This window comes from Callorhinchus milii, unplaced genomic scaffold, assembly GCF_018977255.1.
Source record: "Callorhinchus milii isolate IMCB2004 unplaced genomic scaffold, IMCB_Cmil_1.0 Scaffold7, whole genome shotgun sequence".
NCBI classification, from domain to species: Eukaryota; Metazoa; Chordata; class Chondrichthyes; order Chimaeriformes; family Callorhinchidae; genus Callorhinchus; species Callorhinchus milii.
In genome coordinates, this window is record NW_024704748.1 from 18214701 (window position 1) to 18240369 (window position 25669).

The following is a 25669-nucleotide window of genomic DNA, read 5'->3' on the forward strand; positions in this document are numbered from 1 at the left end:
GATGCTCTCACTTTGCTGCCCGTGTGATGGACGTGAGCGGCCGCTGGAGGCGCTGTGTGGGCGAGAGAGTGGGGGGTGGGGGGGGGGGGAAGAGAGAGAGAGAGAGAGGTGGCTCAGGCGCATGCGCGCTGACGGGTTCGGCTCCAGTCAGTTCCGGGGCCTCGAGCTGTGGCTGCGACGCGAGGGAGGCGGAAGCGCGAGGCTCCGGGCAGAGAAAGTTCATGGCTCTCGGGAGGCGGCGGCCCCCGCTCTGGCCCTGAGGCTCGGAGGCGTGTGGGGGGGGGAAGAGGAGGGGAGGGGGAGGTAAAGTGGGGGGGGAAGGGGCGCCAATGGAGAGCGGCGCGGTGACCCCGGGCGGCCCGCACCGCTTCCCGAACGGCTGCACACCTCTGAGCCACCAGGTCGCCGGACACAAGTATGGGAAGTCCAAGCTCGGTGAGTGCCGTCCCCCCCACTCCCCACTCCCCCACTCCCCTCCCTCTCCTCTCCCCCACTCCCCTCCCTCTCCCCCCCCCCCCCCCCAACACCCCGCTGTCTCGTCGCAGCACCGATTGGCGGCTCCTTCCCTCCCTCGGGCTGTCACACGGCGCCCTCCTCCCCAACTGCCATCTCTACCTCTTCCCCCACTGAAGCCGTTATTTACACCCTTCACGACAGGAGGAGGAGGAGGAAGGTGGGGGCGGCCTCTCGTTCAGTCAAACTGGTACCTGTACTCAACGGAGGTAGCGCCGCGCCCTGAGGCCAGAGTCCCCCCCCCCCCCGACACACACACACACACTCAGCTTCTGACCTCTTTCCTCTCGCACCTTTGACTTCTGTGGGATCATTCATTGGACCCTCAGGTGGGTGGTTTGGGGCTTTAGTAAAGGTCAAGTATCACCTCATCTTCTGTATTTTTATTTATTATAAGGAGAGAGAGAGAGAGAGGCTGAAGGGGGGAACTCAAAGTTTTAAACCTGGGGGGGTGGGGGGGGGGGGAAGCTTAATACTTTCCAAGGCAGAAGTTGCTCATTAAATGCGGGACTGTTGCTGTATGTGGACTATTTTGTTTTGTTTTACTTTTATTGGTTCTTGTTATGCTCCACTGAATTAGAATGTGGATTAATGTTTAATCTTGATCATCATTCCACGGTCCATTTTGGCCCCCACAGTTGCTTGCAATAATGAGCACTGTATATCCTTCCTTAATGTGGCCCTTCTTGAGATTGGGCAACTTAGCAATGAACGGTGATTCATTCAACCTCTACTGATCTCTGTGGCTATTTCACAATTGGCAGTGCTTTTACAACGAAGCTATCAAGGGAACCTTTTTTGGCATGTGTTTTTTTTCAAAGAATAAAGCAGAATTTTTTTTGTAGCTCTTCTTGACCTGTGACACCAATTTTCTAACTTGGAGTTCCTTGATTACTGGGGAAGGTATGTAAAGGCCAGTAATGCTGACTCCTAACGATGCTGGGTTCTCATTCTTTTGGAGAAGGAATGAAGACTCATTTTCGTTTACCTTTTCACTCTTTGTTGCAGCCACCCATGGACCAAAGGTAAATATGGGTAGGGCTAGCAATTCAATATTTTGATTTCAGGGTTAGGGGAAGAGGTGAAGTGCATTTCCTTCCTTCAAGACAGTGATGTGTGAAGTGAGACAGATGCTGGGCTACATTACCAAATCAGCTAAATTGAATTCTCTAGAAGTCGTGCTGAATCTATAATGTGCTGTGACATAAATAGGCGTGACACAGGAGAGTAACGAGGCAAATACTCAGTATTAAGAGGGATGAGTGGTAAGGAAAGAGGAATATATAAACTAGGGTTTTGTAGCATTGAAAAAGCATCTCAGAGAGGACGTTTATAGAATTATGTAAGAAAATTAACTGGATAGAAAGTAAATCCTAAACTATACTTGGACTAGACTTGTATTTTTTTTAAATAAGCATTCTGCTGTTGTGGGAACACCACAAATTGTCATTGAGTTAAAGTTTTGATTCAATATAAAGCCTCCAGATAAACAAGTGCGCATAGATTAATGTCTACTCCAAGTGGTATGTTGATGATTAGATTTGTGTAAGCTCTTACTATGCTCAATTTATTTTCCTCCTTACACTTGTAATTTTTCTGCGTGGTAAGATGTGATGCTGCAGTTTTTTAAAAATCTTAGTTGTGCTGTGAGGAGAGCAGAGTTTATGTACATTCTTACTGAAAGGAAGGGAAAATGAGCAGAGTACACTTCTTTCCCACATAACTATGTCTAGAAACATTGCCTATTTTGCAGGATTGAGTGGAATATAATACTGAATGACTAAACAAATGGTAACTGAACAGATGAAGAGTGCAAAATATAGCCAAATGTCATATATGCCTAGCTGGTATTGTCCAACTCTTTTTAATTTTTGTTTTGACATGTCTCCGCTCCAAATCTTGATGAGTTAAACCGTCAACTATGAACAACGTCTTAGATAATTAAGGGTTTTCTCCTTGGAACAAATATTGCCCTCAGAGGTTCATAAGAAATGCTAAGTTGGATACCACGTCCTGTAATACAGTATCTTGAATCTCTCTCTGTCCAACCTACCTGAAGGTGCAGTGAAGTTGGGATTGAGGCTTTGTTGGCATAGTTTTGTGCTTTCAGCTACTTTGAGTTGCTATCATTTGTATACTGTAATATGATTGCATTGACGTTGATGCAAGCCTTATTTGTGAATGTTTGAATCATGAACAATTTTGTATTATGGATCCATGGTCATCATGAATGGGTTGAGTTTGCATAATAATAATTCTTGTATTTGATGTAGCGCCTTATCACGTCTTTGAGATGTCTCAAAGTGCTTCACAGAATATACTGTAAAGTGTATTTTGTGGGAGAAGTGCAGCAGCGCACAGCAGTGTCCCACAGTCATGGATTGTGTGACCAAGTTACTATTATGTATTATTTATTTATTTTGAAGGGATTATTACCCCCAGAAAAGTGATTTGCCAATCAATGAAGTACCGGGTTCTGATGTTCTCCTAGGTAATCGGAGGAGTGTGGAGTAAGGAAACTTGCCAAACGTTTTGCCTGGCCCGGGAATCAAGCCCGGGTCTTGTCATTTGAGAGGCGAGTTCTCTAACCACTAAGCTACAGGAATCCACTTATTTAAGCTCATATAAGATCATTTTATGTAGGATTTTTAGAGCCTGAAGAGATATAATTCTCTTTACAACACATTTGAACTTTGCTCTAGGAGTGAAAGGACTGAAACTTATTTAGAAATAAATAAGAGCTGTTTACTTTTTTAAAATTAACTTGGGAAACATATGTTTTTTTGACAACGTCATAAGATATATTAGCAGTAGTGTTTGAATATGTACCCTGTTGATTACATTGTCAAAATTGTTTCACTTTTGGGTGAGGTGGAATCATAGTTTTACTGTGGGAGATCATTTTAGAAAACCTATTTCCTACTGATTAAGCAGTTTTCCATTTGAGGTTCAGAAAGGTGCAGGAAAAATGCCAATGTTTAGATGACAGTGTGTTTGTTTATGTTGAGATTAGGGCAATAATTTAGGATTGCCTTTGAATTTGATATATGTTGCTTCAAGGGACTTCTTAATTTGTACTTCATTGAAGCTTAGGGTTTTCTCTTCCGTAAACGTCTTCAGCACAATCGATTACTGGGGAAGAAAAATAAATGCAGGGGTGGAGATGACATTAGGATTTGGCTGTTGTCCATGTGCCTGTTTTGTTATCCCGCCCTGATATCTCTCTCTGCACCCCATCCCCTTCAATTTTTTNGAGCTGGTTGGACTTGACTTTGAGCAGAGGTTGATGTGTACCAATTCAATGGTTGGAAAATTTGCACTTTTCATTTGACAAAAGAGAATATTTTCCCACCTAAATCCTTGAATACTTGTTGGACACAATGATACTGTGAGTAAGAAGTTCAAACTATCAAACATGTTGGCTATTCAAAGATAAGAACTGAACATTGTAAAATTGGACATGTTTCCCACTCAGTCCTCCCCAAATTATATTCCTGTATCTTAGCCCTATTCTGTTTTTTTCCCTGAAGAACCAATAGTAATTGATTCTTGAATTATAAACAGCAAGGTTTTCTCAAGGCTGATAACAATCCTTCAGATGTATTTTATAATCTACACCTATGAAGAGCATTTTAAGTTTTCACATTGAATGACCAGCACTTCAGCTGATTAAATTCACTCCTTGGGTCAATAGCCGTTTGTGTTCTTGTTCATAGTTTCACTGGGGAATCTGCCAAGCATTGAGACAGAGTTATATCTTTTTACAGTAATTGCTTCTGTGCATTTCTCAAATTTAAAAGGATAAACTGGAGCCACATGTATCAATCCGATGAAGCAGAGTGAATCATAATGCTAAAGACATTTTGAGATTTTTTTCTAATAGAAAAATTATGTTTAATTTGTTTTTACTTCAGTATGAAGGTTCTGTCTTGAGAATTTTCTGTTGATAAAAAATTGACAAGGTGTATATTGAACCAAAAAAGAAAATTGTGTTTAAGTATTTTATAGTTTTTTTATGATCAAGAATTTGGGCAAATTCCAATCCTCATATTTAGCCAGCTAGCTACATGTGCAGGATAAAATTGATCTTTTTAAGGAGGGCACATTAGTTTGCAATAAAAATACATAGTGAAGAGGTTTGTAGAAATTCATTGCTATTTGTCCTCTCCTAGGTATATTGCAGCATCCAGACGGCACAGTCCTGAAACAGTTACAACCCCCTCCTCGTGGGCCCAGAGAGTTAAATTTCTACAATATGGTAATTGCTGTTTTGAATAGAAAATTATGCAAGGTGAAATCTATTCTCCACCTCACTATAAACCTAAATCTATATATAATCTATTTATGCACAGTTGCTGTAACTAATGTGCTGCATCAATATATGATAGATAGTGATTCCAATATGGTTGATGTGATGGACAAGGGAGACTCAGTCGATTCAATGCATTTTGGCTTTTAGAAAGATGGTGCTCCACTGATTGGTTTAAAAAATATGGGATGGGTCAGAACTTTGAAGTGGATCTGAGATTGATTGAATCAGAGGAAGCAAAGAGAATGTAACATTGGACTTCTGGGATTCCTCAGGGATCTCTGCTGTGATTCACAATGATTGTACATCTAGGTAAATTGGAAGCATCCAATTCAGCTGACAGTGGCAGATGTCATTGTATTTTGATAAAAACAATGATGAAACCAGGGAAGGGGAATTAGTGCAATAATAAGATGCACAATAATAGGCTGGATATATATATAGTGGTACATAGCTTTCTGAAACGGAAATGCAATATGCTACAGGAGTGTAGAAAGCAAAGTATAATCAAGAATAGAACAGAAGTCCTGGAAAGTAATCTGTTTCACAAGAGAGATTTTGTGGAATTTTGTATATGTACGCTTTAATACTATTATCTGTCTGCTACGAAAACAACATACAATGCAAATGGAGTGAATTAAGTAATGCTGTTGCTGGCGCAGGAGATTCCATATGGTGCCAAAAAGCAGCTTGGCAAGGTTGCTTTTTTCACAAAATGCAGAATTCAGTACAGTATTTCACACTTACATTTTGTCTCAAAGATCAATTTATTATGAACACAGATTTATCTTGAACCGCGATGCCCTTTTAAGCACATGGCAATTTAATTAAAACATGTTCTCATTTGGGACTTTCACCTCAAGGTTCATTGTTTTTTCTAATTACTTCATAAGTGAAGGATTTGCAAATTGATGATGTGCCTGTTTCTAAAGTCAATGAAGTTCTTTAATCAGAAAAGGGTCTTCATCTACATTTTTATTATTATTATTATTATTGGTGTCCTTAGTTCCACTTTGTTTTGACTTGAATATTTGCTGTTTTTCCTTGCTGTTTTCCTTCCAAAAAATAGATTTAATATTTCTTACCTGCATTTGACCATGTTAATGAGTTCTAAATCTTGGACCAGTAGAATATTTTTTAACTTCATAGAAACACAAATCATTTGTGAAAGCTGTGGTAGAATTTTGCTGCAGTATAGTTAGTGAGAGAGAGATGATGAGCATTGTTCCAGTAAGGAATATAATGATTAAACACAACGTAAGAGAGCATGGAATAGGAACAAAAAAGCCATTTTGCCAACTTTCACAGAACATGCACACATTTACCCCATCATGAGCTAACCTCACCCATCTTTATCTTCTGGTGGAAGATTCTTCATATATACACTTCCAAATCCCCAATTCTATTCAAGCAGAATTCTAGAACTTGAATCTATTTTGTACCTTCACCGCTTTTCCCCATTCTTCCCATCTCCTCCCCATCATATGAATTTCGGCCAAAATCCTGATTCACACCTTTATCTCCTGACTCAACTTATCAAATGCACTCCTTGCTGGCCTCCCCAGTTCCAAAACTAAAACTCAGCTGCCAACAAACTCATCTGCAATAAACTGTGCGCTCAGTGCCCATTCCTTGTATGGCTCTCTGTCTCCCAAAAGATCATCTTCAAGTTTCTCACCCATGAATCCTTTCATGCCCAAGCACCTCCCTAACTCTGAGATCTTGTCCTACCTCAGCTTTCTGCTTGCCCCCTCTGCTTGGCTAACCTTTGCCTGCTACACAACCCCCCAACCTCTTCTAAGCCATTATTGATATGTGAGTCTTCAACAATTATGTCCTTGTCCTCTACTCTTTTGTCACACATTTATATTTTTAAATCTGCATCATTGACTGAGTTTACGGTCACCTCCATGGTCCCCTTCTTCCCTTGCTTGTCACTTGCAAGAAGTAGTAACTATTGCATATTAGTTCAGTTGAATTCTGCACTGACTCATAATTAAACAGTCTGTATGGTATGCATCTGTAAACTTGTTTCAAAGTTATCTGAATATTTTAATGTGGCATTCAAACTGATATTTTACTAAGTTGCTTCCACTGTTGCACAGATATATGTAGTTGTTGGAAGAGCTGCAAGAATGAACTTGCATCTTGTCACTCTGCAATGTGGCATGTTTGTACATGAATATGTTGCATCATTGGACATGACCAACCCATTCCCTATATTTATTCTTGTTAAATTTAATCAAACTGTGACAACAGGAAAAGAATGATTAATTGCCCTCTTCTGAAGAGTTGCAATGGAGTTCATAATTGGCTGCCGCGTTTCGCCCACAGAACATACAATCAATTCAATTTACAGTATATTCTGTGAAGCGCTTTGAGATGTTTAGAAGACGTGATAAGACGCAATATCAAATGCAAGGATTATTATAACTACAGTGCCTCACATGATGACTTCCTAGTCTTATAGGGTAAGTAGTGGGTCACCATAGAGAGGCACAATGTTTTCCTTTGGAGGGATGGAGAAAAGAATAGTTGCCCAAATTTGCATACATAAATTTGTTAGTCACATTGATGTGGGTTGGAGATTTAAAAAGTACTTTCTTTTAACCCTTCTTTCTCATTCACTAATTCTCCCAGTGAACCAATTCAATAGTTTCTAGAATGACATGGGTACTGTACATATTGTACATCATGGAAGTTGGAGTGCAGTTTAACCATACTATTTTATTGTCAGTCATTATTACAATGCATGAACCTGAAGAAAGTAGATTACAAAGGCCAGGTCTTATCAAAAAGGAGCAGCAATGTGATGTGCCATAATGCTAACGGGCAGTGATGAGTAGCACTACGTTTAACCTTTCACAATGTAGTGCAGAGATGATTATGGTGTAATCATGTTGAATATTATACATGTATAGAAGTTTCAGTGAAGTGGAAGAATAGTAAATAGTCCCATGCCAGAGTTCAGGAGGCAGTTTCACAGCATTTTCTCATTATGCAATAAAATCATTATACAGACACACTGAGTTCATTCTAATCTGTCAGCAGATCCCTGTTCTTGTTAATAGGCTTCATTTGTGCTTAATTGCCCATAAAGTGTTTCTTTGTTTTGTGGTCAACATTTACTAGATCATTGGAAATTTGGGGGGTTTTATTTGTTGTTTGCCTGTTTATTTGGCTTTTTTTGGTTGCATAACACACTATTTTGTGTTTAAGTTCCAGAGAGAAATATTTTGGCTGTTGCCTCCTGATGTGAATTTTGTTTTCCCTGAGTGAGGCTTTGTGTGTTTTGTTCTTCAAAGGCTATAAAGGGAAATAACATTCAAACAATCCACCCATTGTGACGTGTTAGATGCCTGTTAACTTTAAGCCACTAATAATGGTGGACGTAATCGGCTATCTACATTGTCAGCTGAGTAAGCGGTATTGTTTCACCAGAACTACCAGATTTTTTTCCCCCATGGGGTGTTTGTTTTGCAACCTGATGCTGAATGAAACACTGCAACAAGCAAGGAAAATTACTTCAAATTTGACCAGGGGGATTGCAGAAAAACAGAGATTGCACTGGGTACTGATGAGAAAGCTTTTGAGAGCTGCTTTACACTTAAACAATCTAGTTAAATCTGGTTTCAAGAATCTAGGTTATCTGGCTGTTTGATTTGCTTGTGCCAGAACAGTCAAGGTTGATCATTTTAGAACAGATACCAGGAAGTATTTCATTGCACAAATGCCTCCTGTCAGGACTTTGAACTCACAGCCCAGCATGTCACTCCAATTCAGTGCTGGAATGCTCCCAGAGGTGCTTCCTTTGGAAAAGATGTTAAAATCATGGTCCTGCTGCCTTCTCAAATGGACTTAATGATCACATGGCACTGTTGAAAGAGAATGGAAGTTCTCCTGGTATCCTGGTCAATAATCCTCCAAATAAAATTGGTCACTCACTTGATGGCTGTTTGTGGGCTTTGCTGTTCTTAAATTGGCTGCACCATTTGCCCACAAAATACAGTCACTCTGCTTTAAATTACAGTATCCTGTGAAGAGCTTTGAGACGTCCTCCTAATGTGAAAGGCTTTATATCAAATGTTGGGATTCTTATTGTTGTTGTTCGTTCCCGGAAAAAAAAAAGACTTGTAGCTTAGAAACAATTATGCATGCTGAGATGTTTTGGTGGTGCCCAACTTCCAGCTTTCGATTCTGTTTTTAATATGAATATCTGCTTCACATCACATCTAATTGTATATTTTGAATATTTTTTAAACTGAGTTTTCCTTCTTTTTTCAGGTATTTGGTTCATTGTGTCATGATCATGTGTTCTTAGAACTACAACAATTTTTGCCCAAGTTCCTTGGTACCTGGACACCAACTGCTGCACCTAATGGTATCCTTTTCATTAAACTCATCATCATATTCTGTATACATTTCCAAAATGTGTTACATTCTAGCTTTGTGGTGTTTTACACTAATGGTAACAATAAATATTGGCACCAATAGTTGCCTATAGTAAAGTAACAAAAATGGTTTATTCAAACTACAGTAGTAACAATCAGCTATTGTTTAATTAAAAAATCAAGAACTTTTAATAAACTAAAATGACCCCCCTAATGGAATAGCATTTGAAAGAGATTTCAGTTCTGTAATCTCACATTAACTTTTGGTGAGAACCTTGCCTATTTTATGAAGTGGTGAAGCTCTGAGGTGAGGTGCTTTGGCTTGAAGGGAATAATAAATGAGGGTGAGGACCTTGATGTTGATTTGTTGGGAGATGGGGAACCAGAAGAGCCGAAATAGGACATGCAGAGTTTGGTGTGGGCAGTGAAGATTTTTATCAGATGAAGCTTATGGGTGGTGGAACAAGGAAAGTGGTGGTGAATGCATTTTAGAAGTCAGGTTAACCATTTAACAAATACTTTTTATGCTTGTATATGCCCTACCAATGTCTTTCTTGAGACAACTATTCTCCAAAAGAAGTGGGTGTAGGTTGGTGTTAGTCAATTTTGATAAAACAAGTGAGACTGAAAAAATTCTAGTATTCTTCCTTGTAGTTCTCCGAAATTGTTTTTGCTTCAAATCTGTCTATGGTACCTGTGTATAAAGTACATTATCACTTTTATATTAATCATTCCAACATAGGTGTATTTTTTCTTGTTTCTTTATTTTTAACTTTCAAAAATATTTCCATGTCTGGTTTTGTTTTCCTTTAAATCAGTTGTTGTTGATTTTATACTTTGGTTGAATTGCAGGAAGCCTGATTTCAATTTGTTGCTCCCAATGACTCACCAAGGACTGAGAAAATTCTGCATACACGCAGTTAAATGCATGCACAGAGTTGTGTTAAATGTTAGGTTTTAATATCAAATAGCTTGTTATACAACATGCCTTCTAAAAACAGTAAAAAAAGAGTAATTTTAATGTTCAAGGTTTATTTTGAGTTGGCAGTCTGGTAAAATAATCTGTTAAATGTTGTGTAATACTTATTCCTTTCTATCAAAAATTAAGTAAACATAGAAGTGCTCTCATTTTAAATTCTCCTGAGTTTGCTCCTTTACATTTATCAGAATTGTACCTTAAACTGGAAGATGTGACACGCAAGTTCAACAAGCCATGCATCATGGATGTGAAAATAGGGAAAAAGAGCTATGACCCTGACGCTTGTGCTGAGAAGATACAGCAACAGATCAGCAAATACCCTCTAATGGAAGAAATTGGTTTCTTATTGCTTGGCATGAGGGTAAGTGTTATCCACGCTAAATTTGGGAAGATGTATGGTTTATATAAAAAAAAACTGCTGTTTCCTGATGCATATATGTTTGGAGATATGTTTTTTGATCCATGTTTACAGATAGTTATTTTCTTTTAACCGTCTTTTTTGTCTCTTCTGTGTTTCCTGAAGAAGCCACTTGTCTCTTTTTTTTTAAAGGATGATAGAAGGACTTTTCCCACAGATTACTCCATAATGCAGTAAAAATAATCTGTAATTATTATCTTGCAAATAGAGCCAGCAAAATTAATTTGTATGTTTTGTGAACATTAATTTGTTATTGTCCTATATAATTTTTGCTGGACCTCAGTACTTAAATGTGAACATATAGATGTTAATAATTGGACTTTTTATTTTATACCATTTGATTTTAACCGGTTAAATTCACAGACTAATCACATTATCCAAGTAGACAATTGAGATTAAAGAAATCTCACAAAACTGCACTTTATTGCTTTGTATTTTAAGTTTGTTACATTTTGCCATATTTATCCCTCTAGTCCATGTGAAGAAATGTATTTGAAGTCATGATTTTTTAATAAAAATATGTAAGCATTTCAAAGCCTTCATAGGTATTTGCTATCAATACCTGATAGCAAGGGAACATGCCTTATTGCAAATCACCCACATAGAGTGGTTCTGCAGTAAGTCTTGAAATTTTATCTGGTACTTGAACCCACAACTGATGTGAGACTTGAAACTTTCTGACCCTGAGGCAAGACTGCTGTGAACAGAGCCTGCCAGATATCTAAGGGTGGATAATTGGAGTTGAGGTACAGATCAGCCTTGATCTTACAGAATGGCAGAACAAGCTCGAGGTGCTGAATGGCCTACTCCTGTTCCTATTTTCCTATTGTAGCAGCTGAACGAGAAATCTTTGGTACTAAGTTTAACTTAAACCAATAATTCTGTAAGAACCACAAGTACAGTAACCATGACACTGAATATTGTCTAAATATTGCTCTTTTCTGATTGACTCACAAAGTTAAACTCAGAATGGATTCCATTCTGGCTTTTTGTGTAGATTGAAAATATCATCCCTTTGAAATGGTAATATGTTTTAGCTGCTTCATTTCTAATGAAAGTAGGGTTTGTCCTGCAACAAATTCTGAAAGTGAAAAGTAAAACTAATCAATAATGGTATTTGTTGCACCGAGCTTGGGTTGTAGCTGTTACAAGCAGGAGTGAATAATGAATGTTCAAAGTGAGGAAAGGAAAAAGTGAGGAAATGTTGATTAATCCTACAACTCATAGTAGATGAGCTGAAAGAATTCTATTTTCTTTAAATAAACAGATCAAAGATGCTGAAAATCTCTATTCCAGTTTGACCTGCTCCTGCAAAGATTGCTGTTTTTTCAGCAGACTTTTGTGAGGTGTGATGTGAAGGACGTGGCTCTCCCCTGTGGCAGCATGGCCTGCTGAGAACTGACAGTTCTTAGTAACTTTGCCTGCCACCCATATGTTTTAAACACAATCATTAAAACGCATGTACATTTAAATCTGTATGCAAACATTTGGGATAACAACAACAACTTGGATTTATATAGCACCCTCCACGCCGGACGGCGTCTCAGAGCGCTTTACAGTAACGGATCCCGGGGCCGAGCCGGGGGGAGGAAGGTGACCAAAGGTGCAGTCGAAAAGAAAGGTCTTCAGCAGAGACCTGAAAATGGGAGGGGAGGGAGCGAGGTGAAGGGAGTGAGGAAGGCAGTTCTAGAGCCTCGGGGAATAGTGGCTGAAGGCACGGCCGCTGAGGATGGAGCGGAGGACTCAGGGGACAAGGAGGAGGCCAGACCTGGAGAAACGAAGGCAATGGGTGCTGTTTTGAGGAGAGAGGAGGTCAGAGAGGTAGGGGGTGCAGAGGAGTGCAGGGACTTGAATACGAAGGTGAGGATCTTGAAGTCGATCCTCTGGGATAGGCAGCCAGTGCAGTCTGGCAATGACTGGGGTGATCGGGGAGCGTAGTTTCGTGCGGGTGAGAATGCAAATTTGTGATATTAAATGTTGTACATAGTTCAAATAATTGCTACAATTGAGTTCATTCATCACCCATCTTTTTGGAAAAAGAGAATTAACCAGGGTTCCTGATATTAACCACAGTTGAATAGCCCACTAACCCCCACTGTCTGAGTGCATGCATGAAAAATGTATATGAGGGACAGTTACCGGAGGGAACTCTGTGCTTTGGAACTGTACTGCAGCACAACTTGGTACCTTTAGGGTGGGTTGGGGGTAACTATTTTAGTGTATCACTTTTTAAATTTCAAAATAGTTTGCCTTTAATCATACAGCTAAGTGAAGTCTGAACAACACTTAAGTTGTCAGAAAAAGCATAGCTTTCAAAAGCAGATTTCAGAAGGTAAAGAAAGCCTTCTACGAGGTACCTTGGTGAGATACAGCAGGATTCAGGTAATATTTTGACAGTTAGTGTGCTTCATCCTTCTCTAGGTTGCATCTTTCCATGGAAAAATCCAGTAGAGAAAAATATATTTATGGGTAAAATTATTTTCTGACAAGTAAATGCCAGGTACGTTAAGATTGCCACATAGGCACTTTCAAGTAACGATAATCTATATTGCCACACTCCACATGGATACTGGAAGATGCATTACTTGGCATGTATCGTTTAGCAATAAATGTTGTGAAAGTTTTGTCTGCCAACTCTGAAGGCTTCAAATTAGTCTGAATGACCTCCACGGCTATCTCACAGCTATACCACCCTTTGTCTTGTGTTATTTCACCAGAAGTTTAAAATGTCATAACCTACCTCTGGCTATGTTTCTAGATTTTATTCCTGCAGCCTTTGTATTTCTTGTTTGTGCTTTCAATTCAATTTTTTGTTCATATAGTCCTCCTTAAAAAAAAGAAAAAGCAGAAGGAACCAGAAGGAAGAAGGTTGTTTTCAGATGCTGGCCCTTGTTACAGAAAGGGGATGAAATCTGTGCAATATTATGTAGATTTTGTAAGACGATTTAATTCGAAGGGGTCAATGTTAGTACACATAATGAAGTAATGAAATACTGAATGCTCGATGGCTATAAAACAAAAATGTCTTGCATTTAAGTCCATTTTGCTGCAGATCTGATTATGATGGAGTAATTATAAAGGAATTGAAAGCAATATTACAAAATTGAACTTATTAAATGTTCAGATTCTCTGAACAATCTCATACTTCATGTTTCTTTCATGAAACTTGCAGTCTTACATAATTGTCAATAATTCCAAATGTCTATCTGAATCTAGTGTATTGCCACAGTAACCTATATCTTTACTTTTAAAGAATGTGTTAATTAATAATGTCACTGAAATGTGGAGTGTTGTGTTGATTTACAGCCTTGCATCATAATTTAAGAATTCAGCTTTGGTTTTAGTTTATGAAAGTCTAAATCTCATATGACTTGTTATAAGTACTATTTTGCAAATTTACAATGTATAGTTCTCTCAGAATAGTTGAGACACTAAACATTTTGAATTGTTTATTGCTGGTATGAAATTCATTTATGTAAACTGTCACAAGAAAAAATTCTGAGGCCCAGCATAGTATTTTTGCAACATGCTCCTTCTTACATGCAGTATGTGGACAGATACATTAGAACTAACATTCACTGAACTGAGCAGTTACAAGAAATCTGCCTCCATGGTGCCTTTTTATTTTAAAGTTGCTCATGCATTTTGATTTCCAGTGGGAGAAGGCCTTGTGCTATTCCCATTTCAAAGATCAACCAGTAAATTTTTAAAACCTTGTTTTTTGTCTTCATTAACTTTTTAAGACTATATTGATCGCCTAATACATTGCCAGTGTAAATTTAGCTCTATATTTCTAGTTATAAGAACATTGCACATGCATGAACCTATAAAGTTTTGAGTACTTTGTCTTAATGTTGGGGAAATCATGGATACAAATCTGCAACTTTCTTTTTGTAACGCCTCAGCAAGTGATAGGATTTTTGATTGTGGTCCAGTCGAGGTATTTGCTCGTTCACACACAAAAACTGAAGATGGCGTTGAATTGGGTAGGGTTATTTTACATAAAAACCAAAGTTGCTGGGAACACTTAGCAGGTCAGGCAACATCTATTGAGAGAGGAAAGTGAGTTAACGTTTCAGATCGATTGACCTTTCATTAAAACTGGGGGATGTTGGAAGGGAGCAGTTAATAAAGACAAACAGAGAAGGGGTCATTGACCTGGAACGTTAACTCACTTTCCTTTCTCGATAGATGCTGCCTGACATGCTGAGTGTTTCCAGCGACTTCTGTTTTCAATTTCAGATTTCCAATATCTGCAGCATTTTGCCTTTTGTTTAGGGTTATTTCAAATCGTATTTTGATGTATGCCATGACGATGCTTACAAGCTATTGCTTCTGACTGCAATTTAAGTTGCTTGAGCCAGACGGTGTCCAAAACAGTGAATATTGCCAGTGCATCACTCTTATGTGTGAATTTGAATTACTTGTGCTGATACTTCAATCGCACAAAAAAATAAGATTATACTGTTTGATGTTGAAAGATTCATGAATGTTTTGAATGATTTTTGTCCATCATTGTGTAGGGAGATTAACTTTGAGATACTATCAACAATAAAATTCTGCCTTTTGTATAAATAGTGAATAATTAACAGTCCTTGTTACGTGAAGGTAGATTTTCGCACACAAATCCTAATTTAAATTTATCCTCCAGGTCTACCAGTTGACATCTGATAATTATGTGGCATATGACCAGTGCTATGGAAGAGGTCTAACACAGGAAACTTTAAAAGATGGTAAGAGCTTATCTACAATTTCTGCATTGCTTTCTTACAGAAAATCTGTAGTGCGACCTCAAAATAAAAGAAGGCCTCTATCAAACTTATTGTTTCCCTTTTGTATTCTTTCTGTGTTGCCGCTGCCTATTTCTGGAGAGGTAATCGATGGCGGTGGTTGCAGTATGGAAAAGCAGTACACGGGAAAGGTTAAAACAGGTCCATCCCAGTGTCAATATACCATGAATAAATGGCTTGTAGGCGATAATTTGAAATGTCCCTGGAGTGTCGTTAATTTAGAACTTAATTTTTTCAAAGAATGTAGAAATTCTTTCCTGGGACCATTCCACCCTTAGCTTCAAGAACTGTGCGGTCCGAAGGTTATATAAAATGCTTTTCTGCATCAGGAAATGCGACCAACTATCACATTAAAATCAGGGAAAAACAACTCAGCTGTACTTTGGACCAATACATCGGCACATAACCTCATAACAGGAAATTGTAGGGTCACTGGGATAATCAGGTGTAAGAATCTCAGCTGAGCATTTGTCATCCTTCACCCCAAACCACAGGTGGTTAGATTACATGTTCATTTTTTTAAAAAAAATCAATATAAACTTGGTAAAGTGGCAGGCAAGCAAGAAAGAAATGAGTGTGTACCTACAGGTAGTATATAGGAATATCATTTGTTTGGTTAGTGATTTATATTGTTTAAAAAGAGAGTGCCTTGTTGTCTTGCCAATATTAGCCTTGCCAGTCGTATCACGTGAGCTTTCCATTTCAGTTCAGTTACATTTCTGTCAGTGGGCCTATCATTGACCATGAAGAAATGCATTTCATAACTACATATGCAGAGGAAATCAAGATGTGTGCTGAAATTATGCATTTTGGCCTATGGCCAGCCTGTTAATTTGGTGTCCTCAGTCACATTGTAACCAATAAATGTGCTTTGTAGATGCATCATAGTTGGGGTTGCTGTTTTTATCAACTTTCTTTGAGGATAGATTTCTAAACTGAAAAATAATTGTTTTCTAAGATTGTGAAGAATTGAAATCTGGCATAATGAGAACATTGATAATTGTTTGAAAACCCACATTGGCTGAAGTAGAAGAATGGCTTGTTCATTTTCTATTTACAATTAACTGGCATTTGTGATATTATAAACACTGTTCACCAGTGAAAAATATAATGTATAGTTACTTTGAAGTTTAATCGAAATGGGTAAATAGTATGAGATGCTAAATTGCAAGAATAAAAACAGGCTTTGATGTCCATAGAAGACACTTTTAATATTTTTTTGCTGACAATACATTGTTCTCAATTAAAGCTCAATGAAAGGAAGATATAAAGATCATAAAATGGCCAGTGAATATATTATTTTGTTCCAATATGTCCTGTTTAATCTGTTGGGTTTACACTGCTAGATGTTAAACTGCTGTAAAGATTGAAGTTTAACATTTAAGTTATTCAGTCTTGTGACTGAAACCTCCTCAGGAGATTTCAAAAATCCAATCAGACATCCGCTGCAGTATAAATTTTGTATTAATCACAAGGGAAATATTTCTGTAAGTGGTCAGTTGCAAAGAACCACTTACCGGATGTAAACTATTGTAGACAATCTTGCATTAATTGTAGTTTGTTCTTCAGTTGGCCTTAAGTTTACAAATTAGTGCTAGATATGGTTCCATGTTTCAGGAAAGTCTGTTGTGGAACTGTTATGAAAGCTACATCACTCAGTGGATTTTTTTATTGTAGGTAAGTTACTGCTGATTTTAGCTTTTGACTCTACACTAAACTGAATATCTTGGACCAGTTCATTTTAAGATTTACAATTGTAGGACAAATGTTCAGAATGTTACACTTACTCGCCTATTTGACTAATATATTCACTCATGCAGATGCTTAAGAGAAATGAAGAGCATGAAGTGAAGAATGTTAGCATGTATGGTGAAAGTATACATATTGCTGACTTGACAGTCGGTTGGTTTAGACACCAAAATAGTCAAGCTCACAGAGATAACATTTATTTGTCCACAAATAAATATGGTACTAATGATTACAGGAAAGATACAGTTACCATTCTAGCGACGCAGAGCTTCTTTTATCTTTATCTTTAATGCCAGATCTGTTATGATTTCAGGTTATATAGGGCCTGATTGTTGTACACAAGAACACAGAAGTTTTCCCGACCTCTTGTTCATTGTTCCTTCAATTTGTCATTACCATTCAATTGAGTTCAATTAACTTGTATTGGTCACCCCCTCATTGCTACATCCTGTTTTTGAGACCTCAAGAACATTCCACCTACCCATTTCTACATACCAAGACCATCTGGTTACTTAGTCCTTTTTCTACATAACTGCACCAGATAAAAGCAATGCCATCAGATAAATAGACAGAGATTACTCAATTCTAGCAAGGTTACCAAAAATACATGGTACATACAATACAATCAACCAAATTTCACTTGTAGGCAAAAATCAGCAGTACAACAGCATGTACTGTAGTCAACAAAGTTTCATCGGTCTACAGTCCATTCCTTGCAGCAAAAGTACATTCCCGTAATGCCCTAGTTGTTAAGTTTATGTGCAGATAATACAACAAAATTCTTCAGTACACACAGGTTAATGCTGGTATCTTAGTTAATAGTGCTTTTAGGTTTGGCTTTGTTTTGAGTGACTTTGCAAAGAAAGTTGCCATATGTTAAATTACACCAAAAATTTGAAGCTTTCACATATGTTGTGTAGAATACACAAGTTTTTTTTCTTTGTCTATGCTTCTCTTATTTGCTTATTTATGGAGAGGCTAACGTTTGTGCAATAGTTGCCATAGTGAGCAGATTCAGCTTGTTTCAAGAGCATTGAAGTTGCAAATGTTTTTTTCAGAGTTTTTATGATTAATAAATACATTTGTCTTTAGTCATTCATAAAATAAAGTAATACCAGATTAACTATTTAAAATCTATGTTCAAAAACTTAAACAAGGGCAAATAATGTGCACAAGGCAACAGTAGATTATCTTAGTACAATTGGAAAACAAAATTGGGTGTCCTGTCTCCAACACTTGGATCTATTTCAAATTCCGTCAACAGTTTTTAAATTTGCTGTTCGTTTATTTATCACCAGATGGCACTGTGTTCTTGTTTTGTAAATTATATCGTGACTTAGAAGCCTTTTCCAAAACCGGAGAAAATCCCTTTGAGTTTGTATTTTATATAGAAAAGTGACATTTAGCTGCACATGAACTGACTAGTTTTAAGTTTCTTTGAAAATTGTTTCTTTTTGTATTCCCTTTGATCTGACTTTTGCAGAATATGACTTATTTCTGCAGCAAGGAAATAAAATGTCATACTAAGAATTTAAAAAAATTTAATTTGAAGCGGACATTAGAGTAGGATACAATATTTTCTTGAAAGGAGTCTACAACTGGTTGAAGTATCATTTATAATATACATTGACTATATAGAGAATTTGTGAATGGTGGAACTGGGAAAACTGGCAAGGAATGTGTTTGTATAATCAAGGATGGAGGTGCCAAAAGTCTGGGTGAGGTTTTCGGTGGCATTTGGTGTGAGAAAGATTCAGAGTAAGGTAATGTGGCGAGAGATGGAGGAAAGTTGTCTTGGTTAAGGATCAAATATGGGGAAGAAAGAATAGCTGAGGATCAAACCAGATGAACTCCAAAGTTGTGCACTGCTTTGATAAGTTTGAGAGGTTAAGGAAGTAAAATCAGTATTTGTACTTTCATTAGTAGGTTTAACAGTTTCACATTTGCGAAGTGGTTTTATATAGTGTATGAGCAGACATTTTTATGGAACCTTTATTCGGGGGCAGTTTCAACTCACATTTAATATATAATATATAACATTTAATTTATTGTAGGAGAAAATGTCAGAGCGCTTCACAGTCAAGTGTAGTGACTATTTTTGTGTGCTAACATTTTAGCTTTGAGAACATGGTAATCATTTAGTGCCTACAATTTTCAAGAAAATTCAGATTGTTGAGACCAAAAATAATTTTTGATTGCAAATTTAAGGAAATGAGTTGCAGTTTGACATGAGAATGTGTTCATTACCTCGGAAATGGAAAGCATCCAGTTTATTTAATCTTCATAGCAATTCTGATAAATTAGAGGATTTAAACTTTTTAAACGGCATATTGACTTTATAAAAGTCTCTGGAATCCTGCAGATATAATTTTATGCAATATAAAAACAAACTTTCAGCGCACATGAACATGTTTCCCTTTAAATAAGTTTTGTGCTGAATTACTAAATCTGAATTACATAATTTGCGAACAACATCAGTATAGTAGCTATCAGTGCCTCCATATTGAGGATCCACAAACTCAACTTCACAATTTAGTTTCTATGGTAACATCCTTTGTTCTTTGTGTAGATTTCTGGACAGAACTTTCTAATTATTATTCAGTTTAAGCTTCCTTTAAAATCAAATGGCTGATATTCCTAATGCTTAGAATGGATAGAACTGCCATTTTTATCTATTTCAATGGTAATCAATATCTACATTTTGCAAAATAGGTTGTCTTCATTATTTTCAATTTCCCTATAACAATTTATTATTTTTTAACCAAATAATCCACTCCATTTGGTGCACAATTGAGCTGCAAATAACCTTATGTTTTTAGCTGGTTGGTTTATTACGATATTCCTAGGAATTGCTTCAATGGCTCCAGAACCTGTTATAGTAGCTGTTGTTTGGTTTCATTGACGTGACTGCAGGCACAGCCAGCCTAGTATGGAGCGTGTTTTTATCCTAATCTACATTTTACATCGTCACCTCAAGAATGAGGGAACAACACTATTTGACTGAATTGCATTGCATGGCTGGAAATGGGGAAGAAAACATGAAGGCACCAGGGAGGGAGAAGAAACAGCCTGCCTGTCACAGTGCTTCAAGCATTCCAGGTGTGTGATGGCTTTCTTCTAGTTATTTAATTATTTAGCTCCAAATGCATTTGATTCATTTCGGACCCTTATAACTGGTATAGTGAGATGGTTTTCATCTAAATTGCGACTTGATTTCAATACAGAAGGCAAAATCCATGTGCATATGATTGCCCAAATCGTATATCAAACATATCACCTAAAATCCCTGAATTGTTTTAAATTCCAGAAGTTTGTCCAGTTCCTGTAGTTTGCCCTTTCATGTTCTTTCTTTCCATACATCTTTTATTCTACAGAATTCATATGAAAGTTTTGATGGGAAAACTTCTTGTGAAAGCTCTGGCACCCAGACATTTTTGGCTGGCTGATATCTTTGTGATTGAAGTCTATGGTTGACCAAATATACTTGATTCGGAAGCTTTATAAATCAAGGTGATGTGCTTGTGAGGTTTAGATTCATTGTTTTACATTATGCTACAGGACTCCTAAAAGCCAAAATGCTGATAGAAATGAGATAATAAGCTAGATGTGATTTTTGATAAACCTGAACTGTAAAGCAAACTATTTCACATTGTCTATCAAGTCAAATGGCATTCAATGAGTTGCAGATTTCCAGAAGTTAATGATATAAATGGATGTAATAAGAGGATGTAATGTAATAAGCACAGAACTACTATCTCCTTTATTGAACTGAAGTGAAATTCTATACAAAACCAAGTGGCTCTGTAGATTAGTATAATGAGATAAATATACTCAAGTGGAGAAACTTAAATCTATTGCAATACATTGCAAACTTGCTATTTAGGCCAGAGTGGTCTGTTTTGCCTTATTTGTGAGTTTGAAATCAGATTCAAATTGGAAACAAAAGATGCAACCATCATCAGTTACCCCTACTATTGAGTTACCACAGTGTGAGCTTCTGCTGTAAGTAACCTGCTCCAGTTGTTAATTATGATTGGGGTGAAGAAAAACATTCAGGTGTCTTTCCTGAAATTGCTCTTTGCAATTCTAAATGTTTCTTCTTTTGTTCCATTATCTTGGTGCATCCTAAAGAATTGTTCTGGGTTCACTTTTTCAAGCACATTCAAATACAAGTCTCCAAGTTGAAAGACTTTAATTGGTTTTGGTCATCTGTTAATGCCAAACTTATCAAGCGATTGTTTGCTTTTTATTTTGCTTTTTATTTTGATCATAATTGCCAAAGAAAAACTGTTTCAACAGTGCTTTTGAGCAAAGTAGCGTAGTTCAATTTTATCGTCGTATTTTTAGGATAGCTACATCGAATAATGTAAACATTAGAAATTTGTTTTGGTGTACTTGTAATTTTGGGGAGGAGAGAATATCTTTAGATTACAAGCAGATATCTATTATTTAGCCTTATTTGCAAATTGAGTTATCACCTCAAAAAGATTTGTGATAATTACAGAACTATTTCAGAACGTGGAGTCCTGTAGCTCAGTGGTTAGAGCACTCGCCTCACAAACGAGAGACTTGGATTCGATTCCCAGCAGGACGAAAGCTTGGGCAAGTTTCCTGTGTGCTGTGTGATGAATGGCCATTAAAGAAGTTAGGCTTCTTGATCTGTAATAAGATTGATTTTTGAGTGGACAAATGGATTCACTCGAACAAGTAACGCCATCAACACTGGTATCGTAGGAAGTGTGTACAGTGTTCATTGCAAAGGGAGGGGAGAGTGGCAGCAGAGGAAAAGATGGATCTATGATTTTTGGCCCTTAAATGCCTTGCTCAGCTCTTGAAGGACTACAGTGTATTCTTAGTTGAATAAAACATTAGATGAGGTATCTTGGTTCTCCATTCCACAAGACCACAAATGTAGACGTGTGTGATAGGAAAGATATATGTTGGAGAGTTCCTCTAAAGAAAGGTGTATCATCTACTAGACCTTTACTGCATGTAAAGAAAAATGAAGGATCATGTCTTTCATCAAAAGGAAGCAGCACAGATGAGCTTCTATCTCTTTCATTGTAAACGAGTTGAGTGCTGTAGGTCATCTTTGAAATGTCCAAAAAGCAATGGAACAGCATAACTGGGTAATGTACTCCAGAGTAATTGTCAAATAAGAACTCGGCTACATCCTGAGATTTTCCTGATAGAAATCTTTTCAAAGAAAATTGACACTTCAGCGCCTTGGGAAATCTGCCCGATGTGAAAGCGCTATACAAATATAAGTTGTTGTTAGCTACAAAATTCTACACATCCTCGTAAAGATGTTAGGATAAGGTTTTCCACAATTTCATTTGAAGGTCACAAAATAGCAACAGATGCAGATAGATTGAAATCGCAAAGAAAAATTCCTCAAAGAATATTTCAAGATGTTGCTTTATTATTTGGGTCAGTTGCTTAAGAATTGCTGGTGACCTTTGCTAAAAATTTTAAACAATTAACAATTTTATTAAATTGTTAGTACCTACATATTCACAAAATACTGTTGGTACCAACAATTGCAAATATTTGAATCTCCAGTGCAGTAATTATTTTGGTATTAGTTAACACCAAAATACACTTTGTAAAAACTTAAATGTATCTTCATGCTGTCCAACAGAACTAGTGTTTCAACAGATGAACCTAACCTGAAACGAAAGTATAGATATTGCATCTAGACTGGTAACTTAGCAGGGGTAGCTAAATAACTTGTATTATGTTAGCTTGGTATTTTCTTCCCTTTGCTTGGTTTGATTAATTTCCTGGTCAGAGCAGAATAGTTATCTTGGTCCAAAATGTCCGGTGTGAGTGGAAGTTTGCAGGAACAGTTGGTTGATATGCATGTAAATTTTACCCTGATGGGTGGTGCTAATTGCTGCTGTGACTTTTAATGGGCCTACAAAGCTGCGTTTTAATAGTTTTAAGAGTATACTAATAATTTCATTGTTTAAAACTTGTAGCAATAACCCGATAGTTTAAACTTCAGGTAATGGATCCTCACTTTTTAATTTGCTGCTACTGGTAAAACAAAACTTAATGATAATATGGTTTTAACTAAATTAGCATACAAGTAGTTTCTCCCAATACTGTGCTGATCTTAACTAATGTCGTGGAATGACCTATTTTGTTATGCTATTTCAACTGTTACAACACCGTTGCCAAAGTTATTCTATAAACTTTTTTTGATTCTTTTAATTACAGTACACCATTGCATACTTATTTACCTCATTTGATTTATGCTTTTGCTAATCTTTATGCAGGTCTGTCTAGATTCTTCCACAATGGAAATTATTTGAGAAAGGATGTTGTTGCTGCCAGTATTCAAGAGATTGAAAAAATACTACAGTGGTTTGAGAGTCAGAATCAGCTCTGTTTCTATGCAAGCTCCTTACTGTTTATTTATGAGGGGTCGCCTCAGCTGATAGCAATAGGTGATGGAGAGGCACCCAACAAACCAGCAACACCAAAGGGAATGAGACATACTGGAGAAACGCTGGAGAACAATAACAACATGCATGTAATTAACTCTACTGAAAATGGAATGATGGAGGCTGCAGTTGGTCAAAGCCTTTCCAATATGTATGCACTCCACATGAAGGGGTGCTACAGAGGACATCAAAATGTGGTTCCGTCACAATTGAAGAAAACAGAGCAAGACCATAGTATATGCAAATGTTTAACTCTCATTACACCTGGACAGCCAAACGGCAATGATTTAAAACAGTTGATTCATACATCCAATATGCTTCAGGAATCCACAGATGTTGACATCAGAATGATAGACTTTGCACATGTGTTCCCTAGCAACACAAAAGACGAGGGTTACATTTATGGACTGAAACATTTAATCAGCATACTACGGAAAATACTGGATGATTAAATTTTTATTTTTGAGAGATAAATGAGAAGAGCAATTATATTTGTTTTTAAATTGATTTCTGCACAAGTTATGACACATGCCTTTGTGTTTATAATGTGATATCCAGGTGTATTGTATCTGCCGTTTGTTGTACAGTACTTCTGGAGACTGATTTGATGTTGATAATGGCTCAGGAAAATTTAAGAACTCATCATTGGCAGTAGCTGAAACGATTTCAAAAGCCTACAGAGGGCAGCTCAAACATAGCAACTACTGACATGGAAATTTATGAGCTCCCACTGTTTGAAAAGAACCAACAGACTTCAGTAATGGTAATTGGTTTTTCAGATGTATGTATCTTGAAGTAACCAACTGCCTGCCAATCCTAGGCATGAAAGTTGTGCCTATGGACTAATTTTACCTTCAATGAAGACAAGGTTAGTCAGACTTAAGATTGTTAGATTGTTGTGGGGATGTTGCTGCCACTTTCTGAAGATATGTATTTTATCAGCCTTTTTACAGTTCAATGACCACAATATGTATAAAATGTTTTGTCCTGTCTGTATGGTAGATATATTCTTAATTGCTTTATTTTTTAATTATTTAGCTAAATGTCTAGAAAATTTCAGCCCTGCTATGATTTGTTAATTTATGAATGTAACCAAAGCTAATGAATAATGTCACATTCAGTTTCCTAAAGCACCATAGGCTGAGAGTTCTGCAAAACTGAGCTACATATAATGCCCATCATGTTTAAAATTTTATATAAAAAAAACCTTTGAAGTCCTTTGGGCTCTGCTAAAGTAGAGGGGTGAAAGAAAACTTGTGGTAGTTTTTCTACCCTTCTTTGGACACTAACTTGCACCTCAATAACAGCCCTCCTCCAGATTCAATCAAATTTCCCTGAAGCATTTGGTTTAATTTTTTTTAAAGAAGGGGAGAAAACTTGAACCTATTTTATTTGTGCATCTGTAAGTGTTGTATTTGGTGAATATCTTCCAAAGTTAAATTTCTTTATTTGCACCCACATTGACAAATGATTGATTTGACTTCATCTTATCTGGGTGGTTGTGTGTTTATAAAAATGTCACTGTGTCATGCCACATGAACATGAAATTGTCAGACCAACAACCTCAAACCACAAGTCTTTTGGGCTTCAACATCAGAATACTGTATTAAGCAAACAAGCAACAATACCTACATGATGTTTATGCTTAATTAACTAGTGACCCAAGTAAGATGAATAATCTTGTCCATATTATTTGTACAGTTTGCTTTATTTTGCTTTATATTTGCATGGTGAGAGCTTTCTGTGTCATGATAATTTTTTATCATACCAAAAAAGGGCCAAATACTTTGCAAGCCAAGATGTATATTTAAAAATGGCATAAAGCACTAAAAAATGTTTTTGCAAAAAAAAACTCCACCAGATTTCAAAGTACTGGGCCAGCCTTGTTTACAGTGACATTTTCATGTTTTCTTTTCTCTTGACTACTTTAATTTAATGCTCGCCACTTTCTCTATCATCCTTTTTTTTCTGGAGCAATAGGGGGCATTTTATATGAGCTCTTCGTGTTTCTACACATAATTTGTAGCACAGCATGTAAAGAAGACATTTTTGTTCTAAGCAATGTGTCCTG

The 25669-nt window shown here is 37.1% G+C and overlaps 1 protein-coding gene across 3 annotated transcripts; it reads left to right on the forward strand.

The window, feature by feature from the left end:
* The first annotated feature begins 282 nt into the window (after positions 1–282).
* On the forward strand, positions 283–24070 carry ipmkb (inositol polyphosphate multikinase b). 3 transcript variants are annotated; one of them, XM_042336929.1, is made up of 6 exons: positions 283–435; positions 4686–4771; positions 9107–9203; positions 10381–10553; positions 15262–15343; positions 23431–24070. In XM_042336929.1, the coding sequence occupies exons 1-6, from the start codon at positions 330–332 to the stop codon at positions 24048–24050; spliced, it is 1164 nt and encodes a 387-aa protein (XP_042192863.1). In that variant the 5' UTR covers positions 283–329; the 3' UTR covers positions 24051–24070. The 3 variants fall into 3 exon arrangements, with proteins under 3 accessions (XP_042192863.1, XP_042192865.1, XP_042192864.1); XM_042336930.1 differs by lacking the exon at positions 283–435 and adding an exon at positions 1548–1778; XM_042336931.1 differs by lacking the exon at positions 4686–4771 and having other exon boundaries at positions 352–435.
* Positions 24071–25669: the final 1599 nt, after the last annotated feature.

What these genes read in the sequence shown, in the direction of transcription:
- ipmkb (XM_042336929.1), top strand. Translation starts at nt 330, where the DNA reads ATGGAGAGCGGCGCGGTGACCCCGGGCGGCCCGCACCGCTTCCCGAAC. An exon ending in GTATGGGAAGTCCAAGCTCG is followed by an intron (nt 436 to 4,685) that starts GTGAGTGCCGTC and finishes GTCCTCTCCTAG; the next exon opens with GTATATTGCAGCATCCAGAC. An exon ending in AGTTAAATTTCTACAATATG is followed by an intron (nt 4,772 to 9,106) that starts GTAATTGCTGTT and finishes TTCTTTTTTCAG; the next exon opens with GTATTTGGTTCATTGTGTCA.